Source organism: Drosophila miranda, chromosome 2 (assembly GCF_003369915.1).
Source record: "Drosophila miranda strain MSH22 chromosome 2, D.miranda_PacBio2.1, whole genome shotgun sequence".
Lineage (NCBI taxonomy): Eukaryota > Metazoa > Arthropoda > Insecta > Diptera > Drosophilidae > Drosophila > Drosophila miranda.
The window spans coordinates 10,228,837-10,253,336 of record NC_046675.1 but is presented as its reverse complement, the minus strand read 5'-3'; the positions used below and the strand labels follow the sequence as shown (position 1 = coordinate 10,253,336).

The 24,500-nt window shown below is 44.4% G+C and overlaps 2 protein-coding genes across 8 annotated transcripts in view; both read left to right on the top strand.

Annotated features, from left to right (window-relative positions):
* The first annotated feature begins 1,187 nt into the window (after nt 1-1,187).
* LOC108157350 (low-density lipoprotein receptor-related protein 6-like) lies at nt 1,188-19,912 on the top strand. Of its 7 annotated transcripts, none has more exons than XR_004472112.1 (6): nt 1,188-1,916; nt 17,436-17,625; nt 17,681-18,149; nt 18,771-18,925; nt 18,982-19,359; nt 19,415-19,912. XR_004472112.1 is itself a non-coding variant. In XM_033390066.1 (3 exons), the coding sequence occupies exons 1-2, from the start codon at nt 1,210-1,212 to the stop codon at nt 17,599-17,601; spliced, it is 873 nt and encodes a 290-aa protein (XP_033245957.1). In that variant the 5' UTR covers nt 1,188-1,209; the 3' UTR covers nt 17,602-17,625; nt 17,681-18,173. The 7 variants fall into 7 exon arrangements, 2 of the variants coding, with proteins under 2 accessions (XP_033245957.1, XP_033245958.1); XR_004472109.1 differs by having other exon boundaries at nt 18,977-19,359; XR_004472110.1 differs by having other exon boundaries at nt 18,771-19,135; nt 19,212-19,359.
* Nucleotides 19,913-20,738: 826 nt separating this feature from the next.
* Nucleotides 20,739-24,500, top strand: part of LOC108155026 (protein split ends) — a 41,096-nt gene continuing 37,334 nt past the window's right edge. Inside the window, exon 1 of the mRNA XM_033390054.1 lies at nt 20,739-21,753. Within this exon, the coding sequence (XP_033245945.1) occupies nt 21,723-21,753 (31 nt within the window). The 5' untranslated portion in view covers nt 20,739-21,722. The remainder of the gene's footprint in view (nt 21,754-24,500) is intronic.

Genomic DNA, 24,500 nt, shown 5'->3' with positions numbered 1-24,500 from the left:
GCCGCCTTCCAGCTGTTCTCTCGACCGAGTACAGCGACGGGAACGGAACCACGACGACGAGCGATACCCTTCAAGGATGTGGGCGATGCGCACGCCCTGGACGTGTCGGTGGCGGAGAGGCGCATCTACTGGACTGACCAGAAGACCAAGTGCATCTTCCGGGTCTTTCTCAATGGCTCCTATGTGCAGCAGATCGTGGACTCGGGTCTGATTGGGCCGGACGGCATCCGATGGTCCGATGCGGAGGTTCGTCTCATCGAGGTCGCCCGCCTGGATGGCAGCAGTCGGCGCGTGCTCTTGTGGAAGGAGGTGGAGGAGCCCCGGTCCCTGGTCCTCGAGCCGCGCCGCGGCTACATGTACTGGACAGAGTCGCCTTCGGACTCCATACGGCGTGCCACGATGGACGGATCCGAGCTGCAAACCATCGTGGCGGGAGCCAACTATGCGGCCGGGCTCACATTCGACCAGGAGAGGAGTCGCCTCTACTGGGCCACCCAGTCGCGGCCAGCGAAGATAGAGAGCGCCGACTGGGGTAAGAAGCACCCGATACTGGTTTGCAGCGACACCGATGAGCCGTACGCGGTTTCCCTGTATCAGGACTACGACTGGAACACCGGCGACATTGAGCGGGTGCACAAGACGACGGGCGAGAACCGCAGCCTCGTCCACTCGGGCATGACTTACATCACTTCGCTGCTTGTGTGCAACGACAAGCGACAGGTGGGGCTAATACGTGCAAGATCAACAACGGGAGCTGCTCCCACCTGTGCCTGGCCCAGCCCGCAGACGGGGCACGACCTGTGCCTTGTATACGATTTAAAAAGGCCAGTAAATTTCGTAAGCAAGTGAATATATAACTAAAAGAGTGTGAACTGCACACAACAGCTGCTGCAGATACAGGAATAGCCTGCACGAAAAAGCTCGCTATTTCTAACAGAGCACAAAAGCTTATTAACAGAGTGTTAACAGTCTCCCGGTTCTAGCCGGTTGACAAAAAGAAGAAGAAGACGAATTCACAGCAAAATCATAGCAAAATCAGAGCAAAATCAGAGCAAAATCAGAGCAAAAGGAAGAAGAAGAACAGACGCCGGACTGGGGGTGGGGGTGGAACAGCTGTTCGTCTGAAACGGCATCTGGACACCGGCGTCTTCAGGATTCTGGCGTCTGGTGCGTGGAAAAACCGTGGAGAACGTGCGGGAGCCGTGGGTAATGGGGCCTGCTCCACCGCCTGTACCTGTGCCTGCCGCCTTCCTGCTGTTCTCTCGACCGAGAACAGCGACGGGAACGGAACCACGACGACGAGCGATACCCTTCAAGGATGTGGGCGATGCGCACGCCCTGGACGTGTCGGTGGCGGAGAGGCGCATCTACTGGACTGACCAGAAGACCAAGTGCATCTTCCGGGTCTTTCTCAATGGCTCCTATGTGCAGCAGATCGTGGACACGGGTCTGATTGGGCCGGACGGCATCCGATGGTCCGATGCGGAGGTTCGTCTCATCGAGGTCGCCCGCCTGGATGGCAGCAGTCGGCGCGTGCTCTTGTGGAAGGAGGTGGAGGAGCCCCGGTCCCTGGTCCTCGAGCCGCGCCGCGGCTACATGTACTGGACAGAGTCGCCTTCGGACTCCATACGGCGTGCCACGATGGACGGATCCGAGCTGCAAACCATCGTGGCGGGAGCCAACTATGCGGCCGGGCTCACATTCGACCAGGAGAGGAGTCGCCTCTACTGGGCCACCCAGTCGCGGCCAGCGAAGATAGAGAGCGCCGACTGGGGTAAGAAGCACCCGATACTGGTTTGCAGCGACACCGATGAGCCGTACTCTGTTTCCCTGTATCAGGACTACGACTGGAACACCGGCGACATTGAGCGGGTGCACAAGACGACGGGCGAGAACTCTCGTCATTCTGAAACCAGGAGCAGTAGAGTGAACATCGAAAAATCTTGTTTAATTTTTAGTTTTGTGTTTGTAGACTGTGCTGCGTCGGCCGCTATAGCCCTTGCTGTTGACCCTGTTGACTTTTGTGGACCTGTCGCGACGGTGGATCCTGCAGCAGCTGTCAACCATACTGCTGAGATATAGCCCATGTCCGTGGAATCCGAAAAGGTAACTGAATGTTAATTTCTAAATATATTTGACTTATTCTCCCTCATTTCACCAGGCACCCTACCTTTCTGTTCTGTTCATGATGGCAGCCAGTAATTTTTGGCGGACCGGCGACGTCTAGCTCTTCGCCTACTTCTGGTGGATCAATCTCTGGAATTGGTTCAGCCTCCCAGACTGCGCACTGCTCGTCCAATTTTTGCCTGCTCTACGGCCACATGCAAATCACTGAGGAGGTCGCCATAGAAAAGCGCCGGTTCGAAGAAGGAAGAAGTAGCGTAGCAAGCATCCGCTCTGAAGAGGGCAGATTGTGGTGCCTACAGTGGGGGCGTTGCGATCTTCCCGCCTTCGAGCGCAGCTGCTGTCTTCTCTACATCTCCTGCTTCCATCTGGCGCTTGTTTATGGCCACCTGATGAGTTGCATGGGGCTGAAGGGCTGGAAGAAAATGGTCGAGCAGGGAGAGTCTGAAAGGATGAACCAAATCCTCCTGATGATAAAGGGCTGCAATAAATTGGATGCCGGCTGTTAAGGGTAATAAAGCTGTAGTCGAACGAACTTGATGTGTTTTTTGTATAGTGGGTGGTGGTTACAAAGGGTTCATTATCTGTGAAAGTCTACAACAAGAAACTTATGAAGATACAATATTTTTAGTCTGACAGAATACTCAAAACCTACTTATAGTAAAGCACGAGAGATATAAATTCCAAGGTGTTTTTGTAAGCAAAGAGAAAGGACAGGATGGGTCTACAAGAAGAATATACAATCAGTATGTTATCTGTCGTTGGATTGTTTGAATGGTGGCAGCTTAAGTGGGCTAAGTTCGTTTTTGTCATGGGTATACTTTTTGGTATATTTAAAAAAAAACACGGTATATTTTGGTATATTTCTGAGCAGGCAGCTGTTGCGATTTAAATTTAAATTTATTTATTTGAGGTCAAAATTGAACCGACGAAATATCGGTATATAATGGTATATTTGGTCAATTTTATCAATCTATTAAATTTAATTTTCAATGTGCATACCCTAGGGAAAAGAATATAGAAGCAACAAGCAACAAGTCTTTCAATTTCCAGCAACATTGACGTGACAATATTGCGACTGTTTGATTTTGTCAAAATACAATAAATGGGAATACTTAAAAGTAGTTAATCTTGAAGAAAATTTATTCATAAAAGGGATAAAACTATGTGGTCAGAGCTGAGAGATTTAACTAGCTAGTAATATTTGACAGAATATCAAAAACTAGGAATATGTATAATAGAACTTGAATTCGTCAGTATATTTACGGTATATTTTTAAAATGAGACGGTATATTTCGCTGTATTTCCGAGGGTCTGGCAACGCCAAAGTGGCGATGGTTTTTCGACATCGATCTATCGATAGTGTCATCACAGTCCGCCATATTGTCCGCGTCAGTGTTTGGCTCTGGCAACGCCAAATCGTCGGGCGATGAAAAAGAAATAAATGAGAAAAAAATTGTGCGAAGCGAGAACATGCGCTTTGTTTAATAAAAAATTTGTGTGTGCATGCTAAAATCGTACAACGAAACGCACAAAATACTACATATATTTTAGGCAGTTTACAACTTCATTCGTGCTTCTGCTCTCGTCGGCGCGGCGCCGCTCTTTTCGTTGTATGGGCCGTGCGTAACAAATAAAATTGCCAAAAAGTCACGGAAAATGCACAGAGGCTGTGCGGAAATGTAAATAAACGAAATTCGAATGAATTGCAGTGTAATTCGTTTAATCAAAATGTGTGGAAAAGGAAAAATCTTGTGACGACGACGACGACGTGCTGCTGCTGCTGCTGCGTTCATTGACGTGACGCGCGAGTGTGTGTGTGTGTGTTTTGATGTGTGTTGGCGCGTGGGCCAGTGTGTGTGTGGCTGAATGTGGCTGCGAATTGTTGTCAAACCAAAAATATACATACAACAAAAGCCAGCGTGGAAGCAGCAACAAACAAAACACCACAACACAGCAGAAATAGCAATACAAAAATAAGCATAAATTATTTAATAACAACAACAACAAGTTGTCCAAAGGAAAAGAAAGCCAACAGTCAGTCGCGTGCAGTGCAAAATGTCTCTCTCGTTTGAGTGTGTGTGTGTTGAGTGTATAGAATTGAATAAGCAGTGGCACACAGCAAGAGGAAATAGGCAAGGCAAGCAGTAGTTTAGTCCAAACAGCAACAAGAGAAACGGAACTGTCAAATACGAAGAAGTAGCGGGCCAACAACTGCCGCACAAATGAAGCAATCAAATTTTGTATAATTTTTGCACAAGCCGAAATTTGTCTGTACCCCCCACTACCCCCCACACCACCCTCTACAACAAAACAGCAGCACAGGGAGCATAAATCTTTTGCCAATGAGTCGCAGACAGTCATTGGATCGACCAGGTGAGTGTATAGAAAAAAAAAATAATGCCTAATGCTCTTCTCTCTTGGCAAAGAACAGAGAGAACAATCAACGGAAATGCTGATGCTAAGTGGGGGAGAGAGCGAGAGATGCTGCTGCACACGATGTGCACTTTCCGCGCCTGCTCTCGTTCTCTCCGTCTCTCGGAGTCTTGCTGCTAAAAATAACAGCGCTCTCTCTCTCTCTCTCTCTCGTTGTGCGATGCGCAGCTGCTCTCAAACACTTGAACTGTTGGCTTTGTAAACATCAACCAGAAGCAGAAAAATTAGAATCATCGGCAAGCAGTAACAAAATAACTGTATAATTGCTCTTTTGCAATACAAAAAGAATCCTGAAATATGAATGGGACGACATCGCGTGCCCCCCTTTGGTGGCAGTGTCTCACTCGCTCGCTCGCTTGCTGGCAATTCTATTTATAGAGGTAAAACTCGAGCGAGGAAAAGAGAAAGTATGTCTGGCTGGGCCACTACTGTCACTGTCTCTTGAGCACATGTAAATGTGCACTGTCTGTGTGTGCGTCTGTGTGAGAAGAAAGAAAGCAAGCAGTGGACGTAATGGCCAATAACCATAAACAAAAAACAACTAAAAAAATTCCCCAACATTTTGCTTATGCCAGTTTCTGTGTTTCGCTAAGGTTTTAAATATTGTGAAAAAGGAAAAACACGGCAGGAATGTTGTCTAAATACGAGTATAAACTGCAATTAGCATTGAATGCCGCTTTCCGTACAACTGTCTGGCCACCCGGCACCGCCCACTAAAATACTTACACCTGCTTTTGCGTGTCTGTAGTCTTTAATTTATTTATAACATTCAATGTAAACTCTGGCTAAAGCGCCAGCGAGAACACAAACATTCCCGCGCGCAAAGGCAGCAGCCAAGAGGCCGCCGACTAGGGGATACCCTCTAAAAAAGAGAGTGAACGTGGCGAAATGAGCGGCAAAAGGATGTCAAAGCAGTAAATAAGAGGAGATGCTTCTACCGCTTGTTGCCTTCGCTTATCAGAGCACATATACCCCTCTTGAATCCAGTCTTGTAACAAGTATAACAACAAAACGCAACACGAAGCCGCAACACAGCACACCATAAAACACTGGCAGTCAGCAAGGGGCAGCCAGTCAGTCACTCAGGCAGGGAGTCGCGTTTGCTTGGGGTTTTTTTTTATTATTATTATTTGCCGCTTTGTAGGTCAGGGTTGTCGTGTGTAATGCAAAACGTGCCAGCAGCAAATTGAATGAATAAGCGTGGCTGGCTGCACCGCCCATATCCCATATCCCATATCCATATCCATATTCTATTGCAATTGCAACAAAAGCATTAACAATTAACAATTCCCGGCAATTTCCCGACAAAGCAGAAATTACTCCAAGCAGCCAGGGCGCACAATAAATAAACAGAAGCTCGTGCATATTTTAATTGAAAGTGCCGATAATAACCGCTTGATGGTCATTGATCTATAAAAGTGCATTCCCATGGGTCCCTGGATTGAGTTTCGTTTTCTAATTGATATCTGGAGTGCCGCCGGCAAAGATATGGCAATGTTTACACTGAAAATGATTTATTATCTTCCTTTTTGGGGCCTTTTATTCGGGTCTTATATAGGGGGCTTTACACAAAATCATATTTTTATTGCTTTGTGTGGGCGTTGCCGTCAATTGGTTTCGATTTTCACGTGACAAGACCTCATTAAGCAGTTTTTAAGGTTAAATCGATTTTACAGGCCATTAAGCGCAATTGAAATTGTTTTTATTTCGGTTTTTATTCTTTATGGATAAATTAACTTTCGATTTAGTTCGAATATATTATTCGGTGCTTTACTATGGAAATGTCGCACTTCTGAGGGACGATCTATTGGTACAACAATTATTTCTATCTTCTTTCAGGCCTTTCGTATGCCTCATTAGTATAAAAGCTTCCTGTTTGATTTTCGATTATGAAGCGATTAGTAACCATGACTCTCTCTCTTTTTTTTTTTTTGTGTCATTTGATGACACGTACAACTTACATACATGCTAAAATCCCACCATTATCCATAGGTGTGTGTGCGCTGACAGAGGTTTTCATTAGAATTTTTACTCTGTAATATACACACGGTAGATATTTGATTTGCTTATCAGTCAAAGAGAGAAAGATAGAGAGCGGGAGCGGGAGCGGGAGCGGGAGAGGTATAAGAAACCAAGGCTACTTGGGCACAAGGTGCGCTCCAAGACGATACAGAGCGTACGAGAGAGAGAGCGAGTGAATGATTCACCTTGTAGATTTATACACCTTGCTTGGGCAATGCTCTCGCGCGCGCTCTCTCTCTCGCTCCCTTGCTGGGCTCTCTCGCGCCCACGTTTTCTTATCAATGCATTGTTGCTTCGTTGCGCCTAATTGCCGTTGGGTTTTCGATCTTTTGTGTAATGATTTATAAGCAGCAGCCAGACGTTAATTCGCCAACAAAGTAACAGCGAGGCCAAGAACAAGGCATAGAGGAACCCCAGAGGCCCATGACCAGGCTTAATATCGCCCCCCACTCCCCACCCCCCGTTTTAGGGGGAAAAGTCGAGCATTCGAGCGAGTCATCAGCCTCAAGTGGCTGACTGCCTGCTTTGGAACATCATTAATCTTGGCTCACAAAAGAGAGATGAAAAAAGTTGTCAAAAGTTGCCAAAGCAACACACACCCCGCACCACACTCTACTCTCCCTCTCTCTTCGGCTTCTGTTTCTGCAAGTGTCGTTCTCTGTCTGTCTCATTCCCACCTAATGAAATTGCTTTGATTTTGAGACCAAGAAAGTTTTCTCATTTGTGACAGAAGAAGAAGAAGACGACGAAGCAGAAAAGAGAGAGTAAGAGGCAGGGAAATTACTCGAATCTTTGTGGTTAGGTTGAAAGTTTACACTTCTCCCTTTTTGGGGGTTAATCTGGTTGGTGTGCCCCCACTACCCCCTCGGCTGCTGCGATGTGTATCTATCTATTAAAAAATTGAGGGCGAGTCGAAATGTGGCCAAAAGACGACGACAATCGCGAAGAGACGACTCCTCGATGGCACGACGCTCTCTCAGGAAACTGTTTTTGGCGGAGCCCCCCCACACACGCACACACAAAGAGAAATTAACGGCCATAACAATGTGCTCTTGGGCACGCAGAATAGTAGGCAATGCATTTACCAACACTGCTGAATGTTTCCCCCTCTCTGTATCCCCCCGGAACCAGACGACATGTGGAATGTTTTGTATTTTCTAATGGCATAAATTATTTTTGCCGCCCGAATGTCTAATATGGCGGTTCTTTTGCCTCTCTCTCTCTATCTGTCTCTCTCTGGCACGCTGCTTGTGTGTTCTCCTCTCACTCTCTTTTAATCGATTTGGTAACAGTTGCCGCCGTTGTTTTCATTAGGGGTTATATTCTGGTTTGATCTGGAGCCACAGGGAACAATGGAGAAGAAGACGTGACAGGACGAGATGAAGCGAGAACAAGGTACATAGCATAGAAGGTAGAACGGAATGGCTGCCAGAACGTGGACTGCCTAACCTCATCGTGCGTTTCGTCTGTTATTTGTACCGCTGCAGCGCGCTGCTTGTTTCGTTGCGTCGCTGCGCCTCTGCTTTCCGGGATGCTGTTGTCCCGCTCTTGTTCTTTCTGTTGTTTTTGCTGTTTCGGCTCTCGGGAGAGTTTTTGATTCGACATGTCCGCTCCTGCAACCCTTTTTTTCCGACGTGTGTGTGTGCGTGCGTGTAAAGTTTTGCATTTTTATTATAGATAATTTGTGTACAGGTTTTTTGCGGCTGCCGCGCAAACTCCCAACTTGACGACTCTTCACCTCTGCCCCACCCCCTCCCCCTCTGGCCGCTTCTCCCTCCTCCTTCTGTTCGCTGTTCGCTGTCGCTGTCGTCGTCCTGTCTGCATATGTTGTTGGATACTGGGTTTTGTTTTTGTGCTGTTTCCTCCCTTTTGTTGGGGGGAGCCATAATTAATTTTCGACATTTGCTTTCGAGTGCGTTTGAAGTCTGGCAACATTGGAATATCCACCGCAAATAGTTCTGTACATTAGAGAGGGACAACAAATGGGGGGAAATTGTGTATTTAAATTGTGATTAATGCATTAGGGGGGGTGCGGAGAAGCGAAAAACCAACAGAGAAAAGAGTATAAATCAAAATGAAAATAATGGGAAATATGGTTTATTGAAATAATCAAATATTTATGAGAAATATACTCAAAAATATATGCGATCCATAGGAGGAGGAGGCTTGGAAAGATATATTACTGGGCTTTGTATATGAGAAGTTGATTCGAAAGAACAGCTAATAAATATCTATGGGGGATCTCAAAGAAGGCTTCCTGTGTTCACAAGGAAAAGCCCTAGAAAGATTTAAAGCTGAAATTGTACAAGGACTTGCCACTCTTGAAAGTTCTTCAAATTATCCTCATGGAAACAGGATGTATTCATCGTAAATCCTAATAAACTCGTTGAATGTAAATTTCCTCCATGAATGACTTTTATAACAGCCAACAGCCGTAACATATGGGCGGCAAATGTAAGCTCAAGATTAATCCTGTTGCCCTGAGCGACACCACCCCCGCCACCCGCCTGATGGAATATACTCTGTCTCTTTCTCTTGGGCTGGGTCTCTGAATAACAATCGCGCAATGCTACCGTTGTTATGTGTCAGGACTCGACTTGTTTCCTGTTTCCTCTTGGAAAGCTCTTGGACAAGCCCACACTCAAATGATAGACAATAGAAGATGCACTTCCTATGCTCTGGCTCTGTCGCACAAAATTCTGCCGCCTGTCATGGAAGGGAGGGGAGGGGCAAAGGGAAAGGCGCAGGCGGAGGCGGAGGAAAAGCATCATCTTATTACACTTCAGCGGATGCATTTTGCATGCCATTCACTTCTCTCTGGTCTCCCTGGGGGGATCATTCATTCAGTCATGTGTGCACTCTGCCATTCTGTACAACGGCACTTGACATTCGCAGTCGCATTCGCTGGCAAGGCAGGGGAGGGGTGGGGCAGAGGGGAAGGCGTACAGTGCAGTGGCAGATAATGGGTTAAGTTAATGGTCTAGTGCTCTCTACCACGCACAGTGGGGTAAATAAGTAATTGACTAGGAAATTTAAAAGAATTTCAAGAACTGGAAAAGCTTTTTTCATACGTTTTAGAAACATTTATTGAAACGATACCTACAACTATGACCTGCACTGTTTCTGTATTATTTATATCGGTGTGTGTGTGTGTGTGTCTCTGCCCCAAAGATACCACGCACAGTGGGGTAAATAAGTAATTGACTAGGAAATTTAAAAGAATTTCAAGAACTGGAAAACCTTTTTTCATACGTTTTAGAAACATTTACTGAAACGGTACCTACAACTATGACCTGCACTGTTTCTGTATTTTTATATCGGTGTGTGTGTGTGTGTGTGTCTCTGCCCCAAAGATATTATGATAAAAAAACCGAATTTGAGTTTGTTTTCTCTGGTTTACGCTACGCTGGATAATTTCTGGGCCGCCCCCCCGCGCCCCAAGGCGGACGGCTGGATGCTTCATTATGTATTCAGAGGGTAAACATTTGCACAAGTGTCCGGAGGGGTACGCCTGTACCCGTACACGGCCACGGATCGCTGCAAAGTGCGGAGTTTGCTTCGATGATGTGGAGAGCACTTTATGGAGCCTCTAAATGTTGGTTAATTGTGATCGCGTGCCACACACACGAAAAGGGTTTAGTGCAGCGGCAAATCGCTGGCAACAAACTGCAAGAGGCACGAACAGCTCCGGCAGTTGACCCAATTCCCAAAGCACTGGATGGATGACCTTAATGCTGGCCAGACCCTAGTAAAAGTGGAAGTGGAAAAGTGGCAGTGGCAGGGTTAACTTTTGTGTGTGCAATGTTGGAGAAAACTTTGCATATTTCAAGAGGCAGAGAGGGAGGGAGAGAGAGGGCCCCAGTACTCCCAACTTTGAAAGTGAGCAACTGTTGTTGGGCCTGTTCCTCCACACACACACACCAACACACACACCAACACACACACCAGCACACACAGATAAACATTCATTCATTCCCAAAGGCATTTGCATAGCCCTTGGGTTTCTCGTCCTGGGGGTGCTGTGGGTACATGCCTGAATGGAGCTGGTGCTGTTTTCCCCTTCTTTTGCTCATTTCATATTCCCATTTGCCGGCAGGGGGGGTGCAACAGTTTGTTTAATAATCCAATTACAGTCACTTTTCATTTTGAAGAAATCGGACACGTTGTCACGGGCTTCAGGGGCAGGAGGAGGAAAAGGAGGGGAAGCAGAGTGTAGTGATGATTGGATTTCACTCATCCATGAAACCGTTTAACGAGTCGATCTATTTCGAGATCAACACAACACTGCTTTGAGTGGGTATCACTCTCTCTCTCTCGTCCGCTCTTGCCCTCTCTCAGATCTGGTGGCCACATGAATCAATAACCGCTAAGAGAGCTCCTTAATTAGCAAATTAACGAAAGTGCAAAAAATAGAAAAGATAATAATTATGGTAGGCCAACAGACAGCTGGATGCAGCAAACAAAACGTGTAATGGTCGATAATGATGGGAAACAACACACACACACACACACACACACACTAAAGGAGAAGAGGAGTGGCGAGGAGAACCATCTGCCGCCACCGTTGCTGTTCTTGGGAGTTTTATGTAATCTAAGCAATACCTGCTGGGCATATCAGACAGCACAAGCAGCAGCAGAAGAGACTCCCGACTCCGACTGCTCTCTCTCTGTCTCTCTTCCTAATCTTGCAAGCAGTTCAATCAAGAACAATGAACCAAACAAAAGCCAAGTGCACACACAAAAACAGAGAGAGAGAGAGAGATAGTGGGAGAGCAACACATACACGTAAAAGGATAACAGGCTTTGTCTCATTCACACACATAGAGCTCTCCCGAATGTCGGTGGCGGGGGGATATACAGGTAGCATCATCGCATCGCATCGAATGGTCTTCTGCTGTTCTCTTTTGTCTGTCTGCGGCAACAGCAACAAAAAATTGCAGGCTACAAAAATTGGCCCGAACCACTTGCCTGTCCGGCCCGCCATGCACCGTGCTGTGTGTTAGATGCTCCTTTGAGCTGGGCAATTTTCAGGCATTTGGTAGAAGCAAAACTCTATTACCTGTTGTAAGAATGTGGCCAACAGCAGATTGATGGTTCCCCCGTTGCTCTGTTGCCCAAAATTGAGGAGATTGATGGGGGGATGAGATGTCCGAGAAAGGAAGAGCCCCTGATGCACCAGAGGAAAAGTTTTAATTGTGGGATATGTAAGGGGGAGTGGGAGGAAGAGTGAGAATATAATGCGAGTGGAGATGGGAGATTACATTCTCTCCATACTAAAGATTTGGCCAATTTGCAGCCATCAAAGGATTGCCAACTGCAGCTTAAATACAAACAAAACCAAGAAGGAACCAAGTAGTCGACCCATGGGATGGCCTTTGAATGTCGATGGTTGGTAGTTTAGTAAGAGAATAGATTAAAGAGTTGGATGTTTTCTTTTTAATAAATTACCTCTCGTTTTTGTATGGTAAGATCTGCTTTTTGCCCTGCGTTGAGCTCTGCTTTGTGCCGTGCTTTGTGCCCTGCTTTGTGTCCTGCTTTGGGCCCTGCTTTGAGCCCTGCTATGAGCCCTGCTTCTCTTTCTGCACTGCTTTGCAAAGCTTTCAATAAAACCGCTATACTCCCCACCACCAACCAGCAAGGGTATCAAAACATTGTCATTTGAATGTGTACATGTCTGTGCATGCATGCATGCGTGCATGTGCATACATACAACCATACATATGTATGTATATTCGTCTCCCGCTCTGCATATTGCGCTTTGCGTTGGAATTTCAAACTGAATTTTGCCGATGGCCATCATCTCTCTTGCATGCGAATGACGGGTGGAGGGGAAAGGGAAAGCAGACCAAAAAGAAGAGCAAAGACCAGCGGAGAGCAAAGCTCATCCATTAGCTGACGTCACACACACACACACGCACACACACTACCTGAAACATATTTTCCATTGTTTGTCGTTGTTGTTGGTTCTCCTCTTCTGCTTCTTCTTTAGTCTATGCTTGAATGTGTGTGTGTGTATCTGTCATTTGGCCGCTCATTGTGTTTGAATAGGCAAAGAAAGCGTGTAGGGCAAAGGGTGGCGTGGCGAGAGAGAGGGAGGGAGACACAGAGAAAGATTGACAGATAAGCCAGCGATGAGGTTATACACACATTTAGTGGACCACCTTCGCAGGTTCGTTCTCCCGCACTATCTGTCTCCCCTACCCCAGCCTTCCCTTTGCCACTGAAGCGCATCTAAAAAGGTAATTTGCTTCACTTTTAAGGATATTTCGTTCGTTACGAAAGAATCGTTAGTGTCTGTCTTCGTCTTCGTACGTGTTCGTTTCGTCTATCTCTTTGTTTCTGCTGGCTCGCAGAACTCATTGTTGTTCTGTCGGCTGTGGGCTGCCGTCTACCTGCGCTGCTCTGCCCTGCTCTCATCCGTCTCTCTTTGCCTCTTCTCTCTTTGACCGCTCGTCAAGCCGTTGTGTCGGACAGCAAGCAGTGCTCTTGTTTATGTGCTTTGATGGGCACAATTATTTCCCATTTAATGTGGGAAATTTCGGTTTGCGGGAGAGACAGAGATGATCATCGATAGGCGATTGTTTGGTATCGAAAATAGTACAATTGAGATCTCCATAATCACTGTTAATCGTTATAATCCAATATCTACTCTCTTTCTTGTCATTTCAGGTAAATAAATTTCCGAATTATCCCCCAAAAACGCACTAGAGTGCTTATGGCAAACGGTAAAACAAAATCATAATTCTTAATCTCCATTATCTCTGGGGTTTAACGACCTCCACGAGGTTTACTCAACATTTAATTGGTTTGGCAAAGAGAGGAGGTGGGGGAGGCACCTAATTATGAGTAGATTATGTTCCTTCTTCGAGAAAGAGATTTCCAAATGATGTACTACCCGCGCACGTGACAGACTGGACACCCGTGGAATGGGAAAGGGATACGCTTTGCCCCAACGACGGCTGCAAGATGACTTCTTATTTATTTATAATGCAATTTTTTAAGGGACAGAAAATGGCTTATAAAAGCGCCACCAAGATGTCAAAAGAACGAACGATGGATATACAGCGGGTAGAGAAGGAAGTGGATTAAAACTAATTTCCTACGTAATACGCAGGGCGAAGAGGGAGAGGGAGATGGTGGAAAGGGGGAGAGTGGAAAATAGTCACTCAACTAAACTGAAACTTTGGCCCCCTCGGAGAATGGAATGACACAAAGCAATCAAAGCGCAACCAACTGGGCGAACCACCGGCCAAACTCTCTCTCTCTCTCTCCTCTGCCGGTGGGTCGGTCAACCAAGCAGAACCCAACCAAGCCGACGGGAAAAAGAGCAAGCAGAACAGCAACAGTAAATGCTGGATATGTAAAAACAAGCAGTTTCTTCTAGGATTCCAACGGTATTTGCTTGGATGGGCTTGAAATTTAAACCCAACAAATATTGAATGGACAATGGTCTATTAATTGTTTATTCGATACGATTTGTATAATGAAATTACCCTTTGAGTATTGGTTATAAAAATATTTGTCACATTTTATGAGCCCATAAATTCACAAAATGGCAAGATGCTTGATTTTTCTCCTTAAGCGGCTACTGAAATGCGCCATTATCGAGTGTCTACTGTTTGGACATAAAACAGAAAAGCAGGACAGAGAGAGAGAGGTACGGTGGGCCTTGGGGAGAGACAGAGAGTGCGGGCCTTAAGAAATTGCTTCGAGTACACACACACACACACGCACACAGAGGCATGCACCATGTAGTGCTTTGACATTTGTGGGTTACAAAAAAAAATAAAATAATAATTACCCTAATATTTATAGGGGGGCCGCCGTAAAACAGTTATATACGCGGTCGAAGCCATGCCACAGATTTCCCCCCCACCCCGTCGGGTTTCCCACTTTCTGCTTTGGGTGTGTTTCTGTTTCTGTTTTTTTGGCTAATATAATTTAGCATTTTGATTGTGCCCCGAAATAAATGATTACTTTGCATGTCGTGGCAATGAACCCGCCACAGTCCACAGTAGAAACCATCAGCAGGTACTCCCCCCCACATCTCTGGTAAGGGAATTTGTATACGCTAGAGATCCGATAGAGAGGTGGCAGGTTGTGGTTATAGATTCCCACTAAAAAGACCAAACGATTATAATGATTATTGGAAATCAAGGTAGATGATAATTCCAGTATCTTTTAGTGAAGAAAGGTCCGCTTTTTGTATCTAGGGACACATTTGAATACTTTGTAGTATGGGTTCTAATGATCCGATTCCCATAAGTTTGGAAACTCTGGCAGATAATATAATTATCTTTTAATCAAAACCAATCCGCGCTCTGTATCTTCCACGAAATATTCCCTCATATATTTTTTCGATCCCATGCAATATTTTGGGGGCTCTTATTTTTCGATCATACATGAATGGGCCCCAAGCGCAATGTATTTTTAACTGAAAAATGATAAATAATAAATTTGTAAATTGTTTTTTTTTTTTTGTGGCTTTTGTTGGCTTGCGGCCCACGATCTATTTTTGCTGACTTTTAATAGGCCAACTACAAGCATATATTTTTTTTCATGGCTGTCAGCATTTCACCGCCTTCACCGCCCTCCACTGCCACCCACTTGACCTGACGACCCATTGAGCAGAGGGGCTTTCCCTGGCCCCGCCTCCGCAGTCCATTGAGGCAGGGAATTAATTGCCAAAAATCTGACCAGATTTTGCTTGGTTTTTGGTTTTTGTTTGCTAAGGTTTTGGCCAATTTTCATACATTTTGGGGCGAAGATTAAAAGATATTTTTTGGGGGGAGGCCCTTTGGAAAAATAAGAGGCTTTAAGCCTCTCTAAGGGAGAGACCTACCTTGCTGGAAATACATTGGATATCTCCAATATGTAATATTCAAGTTCAAAGGTTAAATCCTGGCGCTTTTGCCGGAGTCCTGGCCATCAAATGTTGCCATAGAGACATAGAGATGCCGGTACATCAATTAAAATGCCTGTACATTCTGTAGGAGGCTGCACATTAAAGGGATACACAACTATATACCATATACGAGTGTGTGGCCCTCTCATCCAACCGCTCCCCGCACCATGCCCTGCTAATCGGATTAGTAGATACTTTGCTCCCTAATTGGCCTCTCGACAAAAGGGTCAGTATCTCTCTCTCTCGAATTTCAATTGATACTCGCTTTTGATTTTGATGGCCATAATTTTGAACAACAGACAGAAATGTTTTGTTGTCAGATACAGATACAGATACATACAGTAGCTACAGATACATTCGGGAGATTCGTGTTGTGCAAACAAATAATGAACAATTTTGTGCATTTTGTTATTGCTATTGTTCTGCGGCGCTTTCCACAGAATTGTATCTGAGTTTCAGGGCAGGCTTTTCCTTTTTAAATTCAATTCATTCGGCTCTGCTTTAGATACTAGAACGGGGCCAGACTACGCCCTTAATTTCCTCGAAATCGAACGCCTTGGGGCAGCTCAAAAAATTGCAGGAAAAGCTGTTCCAGAAAGTAAATGAATATTTCAGGGAAAAAGTTCGAAATGAGACAACTTTCAATGGAAAATATACGGATTTGTTGGTTAAGTTTGCCTGGAAGGGAACTTCTTTTGTGACTAATTTAATAAACAATTTCTAGGAATTTTTAGCAGAACCGATAGGTTCTAATTGAAAAATATTGAATTTATATTTAATTGTTTATTCCCAAGATCCGATTCTAAAGGAATGGATAGTTAATAGCCCTATCTTTAAGACAGTAAAAATCCGACAGTACTCCCTAAAGATTTTGATATTTTTATATACATTCTTGTCATTCGATTCTAATGATTTTGGTGATTTAGGCAGATATTATCACCATCTTTAAGGCAAGCCAGACCATAGCTTTGTATCTTTAAAATTGTGGATGCCACATGGGATTTTTTTCATTGGAAATTTTATATTTATTTGATCCAGTCTTGTATCAACGTTGCTTTTCCCCCAACCCCCCCCCCCTCCCCCCCACATCTGCAGGTTCTCGTGAATTTTTTTCTCTACAAAAAACTGGAAACCCCCCCTCATCAAGTCCTTGCCAGACATAGGATCTCATTCCTGCTTCGAGATGATTTCGGGGAAATAATTTATGACTCAATTTATGAATTTTCTCCCTCTCTCTTTCTCTGTCTCTCTCAACTGCTGCTGAATCACCCAATTTTCCTGCCAAGTGTCTCGTCCCGTCTTTTAACTAAACATAAAATTGACAAACATTTGGACTGTCCATGCCATGGCGGGTGTGTGGCAGACACCTCCTCCTCCTCCTCCCTCCTTCTGTCTCGCTGAGAAACGTGTAAAAGTCTGAAGGAATTTTCCACCTTCTTCGTTTATGAAATGTCGGCGGAGACGGAGACGCAGACGCAGACGGAGACGACAAATGAAAGCCAAAAAGGATATGAACATGAACTCCAGACGATAAAATCAAAGTGTTTCAGACAGACAGAGTGACAAATCGATCACGATATAAAGCGGCGAGCTTCTGTCAGAGTGACATTCGATAACAGCATCGAGGAACCACCACCACCAGCAATCAGCTGTCGCGATTTATCGAAGCAGTACCATCTCAATTGGAGGATTTCCCGTGGACGGGTATTTTAATATTCCACCGAAAATAATGAAAATTTAATAATTTTAGCGCAGTTCAGTTGCCAGTTAAACGGAAGGATAGGATGGATTTACAAGAAGAATTTACAATCAGTAATATTTTTCGCCATTTAATTCAAGTCGTTGAACTGTTTAAATAAATATCATCACATTGGCCTTGAGTCAGTTCAAACTCTTGGAAAAAATGGAATACGGGTTGGTTTTATGTGTCTCGTCAGTCTGAAACCAGGAGCAGTAGAGTGAACATCGAAAAATCTTGTTTAATTTTTAGTTTTGTGTTTGTAGACTGTGCTGCGTCGGCCGCTATAGCCCTTGCTGTTGACCCTGTTGACCTTTGTGGACGTGTCGCGACGGTGGATCCTGCAGCAGCTGTCAACCATACTGCTGAGATATAGCCCATGTCCGTGGAATCCGAAAAGGTAACTGAATGTTAATTTCTAAATATATTTGACTTATTCTCCCTCATTTCACCAGGCACCCTACCTTTCTGTTCTGTTCATGATGGCAGCCAGTAATTTTTGGCGGACCGGCGACGTCTAGCTCTTCGCCTACTTCTGGTGGATCAATCTCTGGAATTGGTTCAGCCTCCCAGACTGCGCACTGCTCGTCCAATTTTGCTCTACGGCCACATGCAAATCACTGAGGAGGTCGCCATAGAAAAGCGCCGGTTCGAAGAAGGAAGAAGTAGCGTAGCAAGCATCCGCTCTGAAGAGGGCAGATTGTGGTGCCTACAGTGGGGGCGTTGCGATCTTCCCGCCTTCGAGCGCAGCTGCTGTCTTCTCTACATCTCCTGCTTCCATCTGGCGCTTGTTTATGGCCACCTGATGAGTTGCATGGGGCTGAAGGGCTGGAAGAAAATGGTCGAGCAGGGAGAGTCTGAAAGGATGAACCAAATCCTCCTGATGATGAAGGGCTGCAATAAATTGGATGCCGGCTGTTAAGGGTAATAAAGCTGTAGTCGAACGAACTTGATGTGTTTTTTGTATAGTGGGTGGTGGTTACAAAGGGTTCATTATCTGTGAAAGTCTACAACAAGAAACTTATGAAGATACAATATTTTTAGTCTGACAGAATACTCAAAACCTACTTATAGTAAAGCACGAGAGATATAAATTCCAAGGTGTTTTTGTAAGCAAAGAGAAAGGACAGGATGGGTCTACAAGAAGAATATACAATCAGTATGTTATCCGTCGTTGGACTGTTTGAATAGTGGCGGCTTAAGTGGGCTGTATGGGTATATTTTTTGGTATATTTTAAAAAAAAACACGGTATATTTTGGTATATTTCTGAGGGTCTGGTAGTTTTTGCGATTTTTAAAAGCCTACGGCAGGCAAAGGATGCTCTTGAGGGTTTTTTTATGGTCGTTTGTAGGGAAGGGACAAGGTAATTCCAAAGTCCACAAACCTTGTACCTTCTTTTATTTTCATGAGCACCTTTGAATGTTTCCCGCTTACTTTTGAACTGCCTCGCAGGGATGATATTGATAAATGTATCTATCAAAAACAACAAGTCCACTAGATGGCGGCACTGTACTTTTACATCAATTTCATACCATACATTTCAGCTTTTGTCGAGTGACAAATCGATCACGATATAAAGCGGCGAGCTTCTGTCAGAGTGACATTAGATAACAGCATCGAGGAACCACCACCACCAGCAATCAGCTGTCGCGATTTATCGAAGCAGTACCATCTCAATTGGAGGATTTCCCGTGGACGGGTATTTTAATATTCCACCGAAAATAATGAAAATTTAATAATTTTAGCGCAGTTCAGTTGCCAGTTAAACGGAAGGATAGGATGGATTTACAAGAAGAATTTACAATCAGTAATATTTTTCGCCATTTACTTCAAGTGGTTGAACTGTTTAAATAAATATCATCACATTGGCCTTGAGTCAGTTCAAACTCTTGGAAAAAATGGAATACGGGTTGGTTTTATGTGTCTCGTCAGTCTGAAACCAGGAGCAGTAGAGTGAACATCGAAAAATCTTGTTTAATTTTTAGTTTTGTGTTTGTAGACTGTGCTGCGTCGGCCGCTATAGCCCTTGCTGTTGACCCTGTTGACTTTTGTGGACCTGTCGCGACGGTGGATCCTGCAGCAGCTGTCAACCATACTGCTGAGATATAGCCCATGTCCGTGGAATCCGAAAAGGTAACTGAATGTTAATTTCTAAATATATTTGACTTATTCTCCCTCATTTCACCAGGCACCCTACCTTTCTGTTCTGTTCATGATGGCAGCCAGTAATTTTTGGCGGACCGGCGACGTCTAGCTCTTCGCCTACTTCTGGTGGATCAATCTCTGGAATTGGTTCAGCCTCCCAGACTGCGCACTGCTCGTCCAATTTTTGCCTGCTCTACGGCCACATGCAAATCACTGAGGAGGTCGCCATAGAAAAGCGCCGGTTCGAAGAAGGAAGAAGTAGCGTAGCAAGCATCCGCTCTGAAGAGGGCAGATTGTGGTGCCTACAGTGGGGGCGTTGCGATCTTCCCGCCTTCGAGCGCAGCTGCTGTCTTCTCTACATCTCCTGCTTCCATCTGGCGCTTGTTTATGGCCACCTGATGAGTTGCATGGGGCTGAAGGGCTGGAAGAAAATGGTCGAGCAGGGAGAGTCTGAAAGGATGAACCAAATCCTCCTGATGATAAAGGGCTGCAATAAATTGGATGCCGGCTGTTAAGGGTAATAAAGCTGTAGTCGAACGAACTTGATGTGTTTTTTGTATAGTGGGTGGTGGTTACAAAGGGTTCATTATCTGTGAAAGTCTACAACAAGAAACTTATGAAGATACAATATTTTTAGTCTGACAGAATACTCAAAACCTACTTATAGTAAAGCACGAGAGATATAAATTCCAAGGTGTTTTTGTAAGCAAAGAGAAAGGACAGGATGGGTCTACAAGAAGAATATACAATCAGTATGTTATCTGTCGTTGGATTGTTTGAATGGTGGCAGCTTAAGTGGGCTAAGTTCGTTTTTGTCATGGGTATACTTTTTGGTATATTTAAAAAAAAACACGGTATATTTTGGTATATTTCTGAGCAGGCAGCTGTTGCGATTTAAATTTAAATTTATTTATTTGAGGTCAAAATTGAACCGACGAAATATCGGTATATAATGGTATATTTGGTCAATTTTATCAATCTATTAAATTTAATTTTCAATGTGCATACCCTAGGGAAAAGAATATAGAAGCAACAAGCAACAAGTCTTTCAATTTCCAGCAACATTGACGTGACAATATTGCGACTGTTTGATTTTGTCAAAATACAATAAATGGGAATACTTAAAAGTAGTTAATCTTGAAGAAAATTTATTCATAAAAGGGATAAAACTATGTGGTCAGAGCTGAGAGATTTAACTAGCTAGTAATATTTGACAGAATATCAAAAACTAGGAATATGTATAATAGAACTTGAATTCGTCAGTATATTTACGGTATATTTTTAAAATGAGACGGTATATTTCGCTGTATTTCCGAGGGTCTGGCAACGCCAAAGTGGCGATGGTTTTTCGACATCGATCTATCGATAGTGTCATCACAGTCCGCCATATTGTCCGCGTCAGTGTTTGGCTCTGGCAACGCCAAATCGTCGGGCGATGAAAAAGAAATAAATGAGAAAAAAATTGTGCGAAGCGAGAACATGCGCTTTGTTTAATAAAAAATTTGTGTGTGCATGCTAAAATCGTACAACGAAACGCACAAAATACTACATATATTTTAGGCAGTTTACAACTTCATTCGTGCTTCTGCTCTCGTCGGCGCGGCGCCGCTCTTTTCGTTGTATGGGCCGTGCGTAACAAATAAAATTGCCAAAAAGTCACGGAAAATGCACAGAGGCTGTGCGGAAATGTAAATAAACGAAATTCGAATGAATTGCAGTGTAATTCGTTTAATCAAAATGTGTGGAAAAGGAAAAATCTTGTGACGACGACGACGACGTGCTGCTGCTGCTGCTGCGTTCATTGACGTGACGCGCGAGTGTGTGTGTGTGTGTTTTGATGTGTGTTGGCGCGTGGGCCAGTGTGTGTGTGGCTGAATGTGGCTGCGAATTGTTGTCAAACCAAAAATATACATACAACAAAAGCCAGCGTGGAAGCAGCAACAAACAAAACACCACAACACAGCAGAAATAGCAATACAAAAATAAGCATAAATTATTTAATAACAACAACAACAAGTTGTCCAAAGGAAAAGAAAGCCAACAGTCAGTCGCGTGCAGTGCAAAATGTCTCTCTCGTTTGAGTGTGTGTGTGTTGAGTGTATAGAATTGAATAAGCAGTGGCACACAGCAAGAGGAAATAGGCAAGGCAAGCAGTAGTTTAGTCCAAACAGCAACAAGAGAAACGGAACTGTCAAATACGAAGAAGTAGCGGGCCAACAACTGCCGCACAAATGAAGCAATCAAATTTTGTATAATTTTTGCACAAGCCGAAATTTGTCTGTACCCCCCACTACCCCCCACACCACCCTCTACAACAAAACAGCAGCACAGGGAGCATAAATCTTTTGCCAATGAGTCGCAGACAGTCATTGGATCGACCAGGTGAGTGTATAGAAAAAAAAAATAATGCCTAATGCTCTTCTCTCTTGGCAAAGAACAGAGAGAACAATCAACGGAAATGCTGATGCTAAGTGGGGGAGAGAGCGAGAGATGCTGCTGCACACGATGTGCACTTTCCGCGCCTGCTCTCGTTCTCTCCGTCTCTCGGAGTCTTGCTGCTAAAAATAACAGCGCTCTCTCTCTCTCTCTCTCTCGTTGTGCGATGCGCAGCTGCTCTCAAACACTTGAACTGTTGGCTTTGTAAACATCAACCAGAAGCAGAAAAATTAGAATCATCGGCAAGCAGTAACAAAATAACTGTATAATTGCTCTTTTGCAATACAAAAAGAATCCTGAAATATGAATGGGACGACATCGCGTGCCCCCTTTGGTGGCAGTGTCTCACTCGCTCGCTCGCTTGCTGGCAATTCTATTTATAGAGGTAAAACTCGAGCGAGGAAAAGAGAAAGTATGTCTGGCTGGGCCACTACTGTCACTGTCTCTTGAGCACATGTAAATGTGCACTGTCTGTGTGTGCGTCTGTGTGAGAAGAAAGAAAGCAAGCAGTGGACGTAATGGCCAATAACCATAAACAAAAAACAACTAAAAAAATTCCCCAACATTTTGCTTATGCCAGTTTCTGTGTTTCGCTAAGGTTTTAAATATTGTGAAAAAGGAAAAACACGGCAGGAATGTTGTCTAAATACGAGTATAAACTGCAATTAGCATTGAATGCCGCTTTCCGTACAACTGTCTGGCCACCCGGCACCGCCCACTAAAATACTTACACCTGCTTTTGCGTGTCTGTAGTCTTTAATTTATTTATAACATTCAATGTAAACTCTGGCTAAAGCGCCAGCGAGAACACAAACATTCCCGCGCGCAAAGGCAGCAGCCAAGAGGCCGCCGACTAGGGGATACCCTCTAAAAAAGAGAGTGAACGTGGCGAAATGAGCGGCAAAGGGATGGCAAAGCAGTAAATAAGAGGAGATGCTTCTACCGCTTGTTGCCTTCGCTTATCAGAGCACATATACCCCTCTTGAATCCAGTCTTGTAACAAGTATAACAACAAAACGCAACACGAAGCCGCAACACAACACACCATAAAACACTGGCAGTCAGCAAGGGGCAGCCAGTCAGTCACTCAGGCAGGGAGTCGCGTTTGCTTGGGGTTTTTTTTTATTATTATTATTTGCCGCTTTGTAGGTCAGGGTTGTCGTGTGTAATGCAAAACGTGCCAGCAGCAAATTGAATGAATAAGCGTGGCTGGCTGCACCGCCCATATCCCATATCCCATATCCATATTCTATTGCAATTGCAACAAAAGCATTAACAATTAACAATTCCCGGCAATTTCCCGACAAAGCAGAAATTACTCCAAGCAGCCAGGGCGCACAATAAATAAACAGAAGCTCGTGCATATTTTAATTGAAAGTGCCGATAATAACCGCTTGATGGTCATTGATCTATAAAGTGCATTCCCATGGGTACCTGGATTGAGTTTCGTTTTCTAATTGATATCTGGAGTGCCGCCGGCAAAGATATGGCAATGTTTACACTGAAAATGATTTAATATCTTCCTTTTTGGGGCCTTTTATTCGGGTCTTATATAGGGGGCTTTACACAAAATCATATTTTTATTGCTTTGTGTGGGCGTTGCCGTCAATTGGTTTCGATTTTCACGTGACAAGACCTCATTAAGCAGTTTTTAAGGTTAAATCGATTTTACAGGCCATTAAGCGCAATTGAAATTGTTTTTATTTCGGTTTTTATTCTTTATGGATAAATTAACTTTCGATTTAGTTCGAATATATTATTCGGTGCTTTACTATGGAAATGTCGCACTTCTGAGGGACGATCTATTGGTACAACCATTATTTCTATCTTCTTTCAGGCCTTTCGTATGCCTCATTAGTATAAAAGCTTCCTGTTTGATTTTCGATTATGAAGCGATTAGTAACCATGACTCTCTCTCTTTTTTTTTTTTTGTGTCATTTGATGACACGTACAACTTACATACATGCTAAAATCCCACCATTATCCATAGGTGTGTGTGCGCTGACAGAGGTTTTCATTAGAATTTGTACTCTGTAATATACACACGGTAGATATTTGATTTGCTTATCAGTCAAAGAGAGAAAGATAGAGAGCGGGAGCGGGAGCGGGAGCGGGAGCGGGAGAGGTATAAGAAACCAAGGCTACTTGGGCACAAGGTGCGCTCCAAGACGATACAGAGCGTACGAGAGAGAGAGCGAGTGAATGATTCACCTTGTAGATTTATACACCTTGCTTGGGCAATGCTCTCGCGCGCGCTCTCTCTCTCGCTCCCTTGCTGGGCTCTCTCGCGCCCACGTTTTCTTATCAATGCATTGTTGCTTCGTTGCGCCTAATTGCCGTTGGGTTTTCGTTCTTTTGTGTAATGATTTATAAGCAGCAGCCAGACGTTAATTCGCCAACAAAGTAACAGCGAGGCCAAGAACAAGGCATAGAGGAACCCCAGAGGCCCATGACCAGGCTTAATGTCGCCCCCCAGTCCCCACCCCCCGTTTTAGGGGGAAAAGTCGAGCATTCGAGCGAGTCATCAGCCTCAAGTGGCTGACTGCCTGCTTTGGCACATCATTAATCTTGGCTCACAAAAGAGAGATGAAAAAAGTTGTCAAAAGTTGCCAAAGCAACACACACCCCGCACCACACTCTACTCTCCCTCTCTCTTCGGCTTCTGTTTCTGCAAGTGTCGTTCTCTGTCTGTC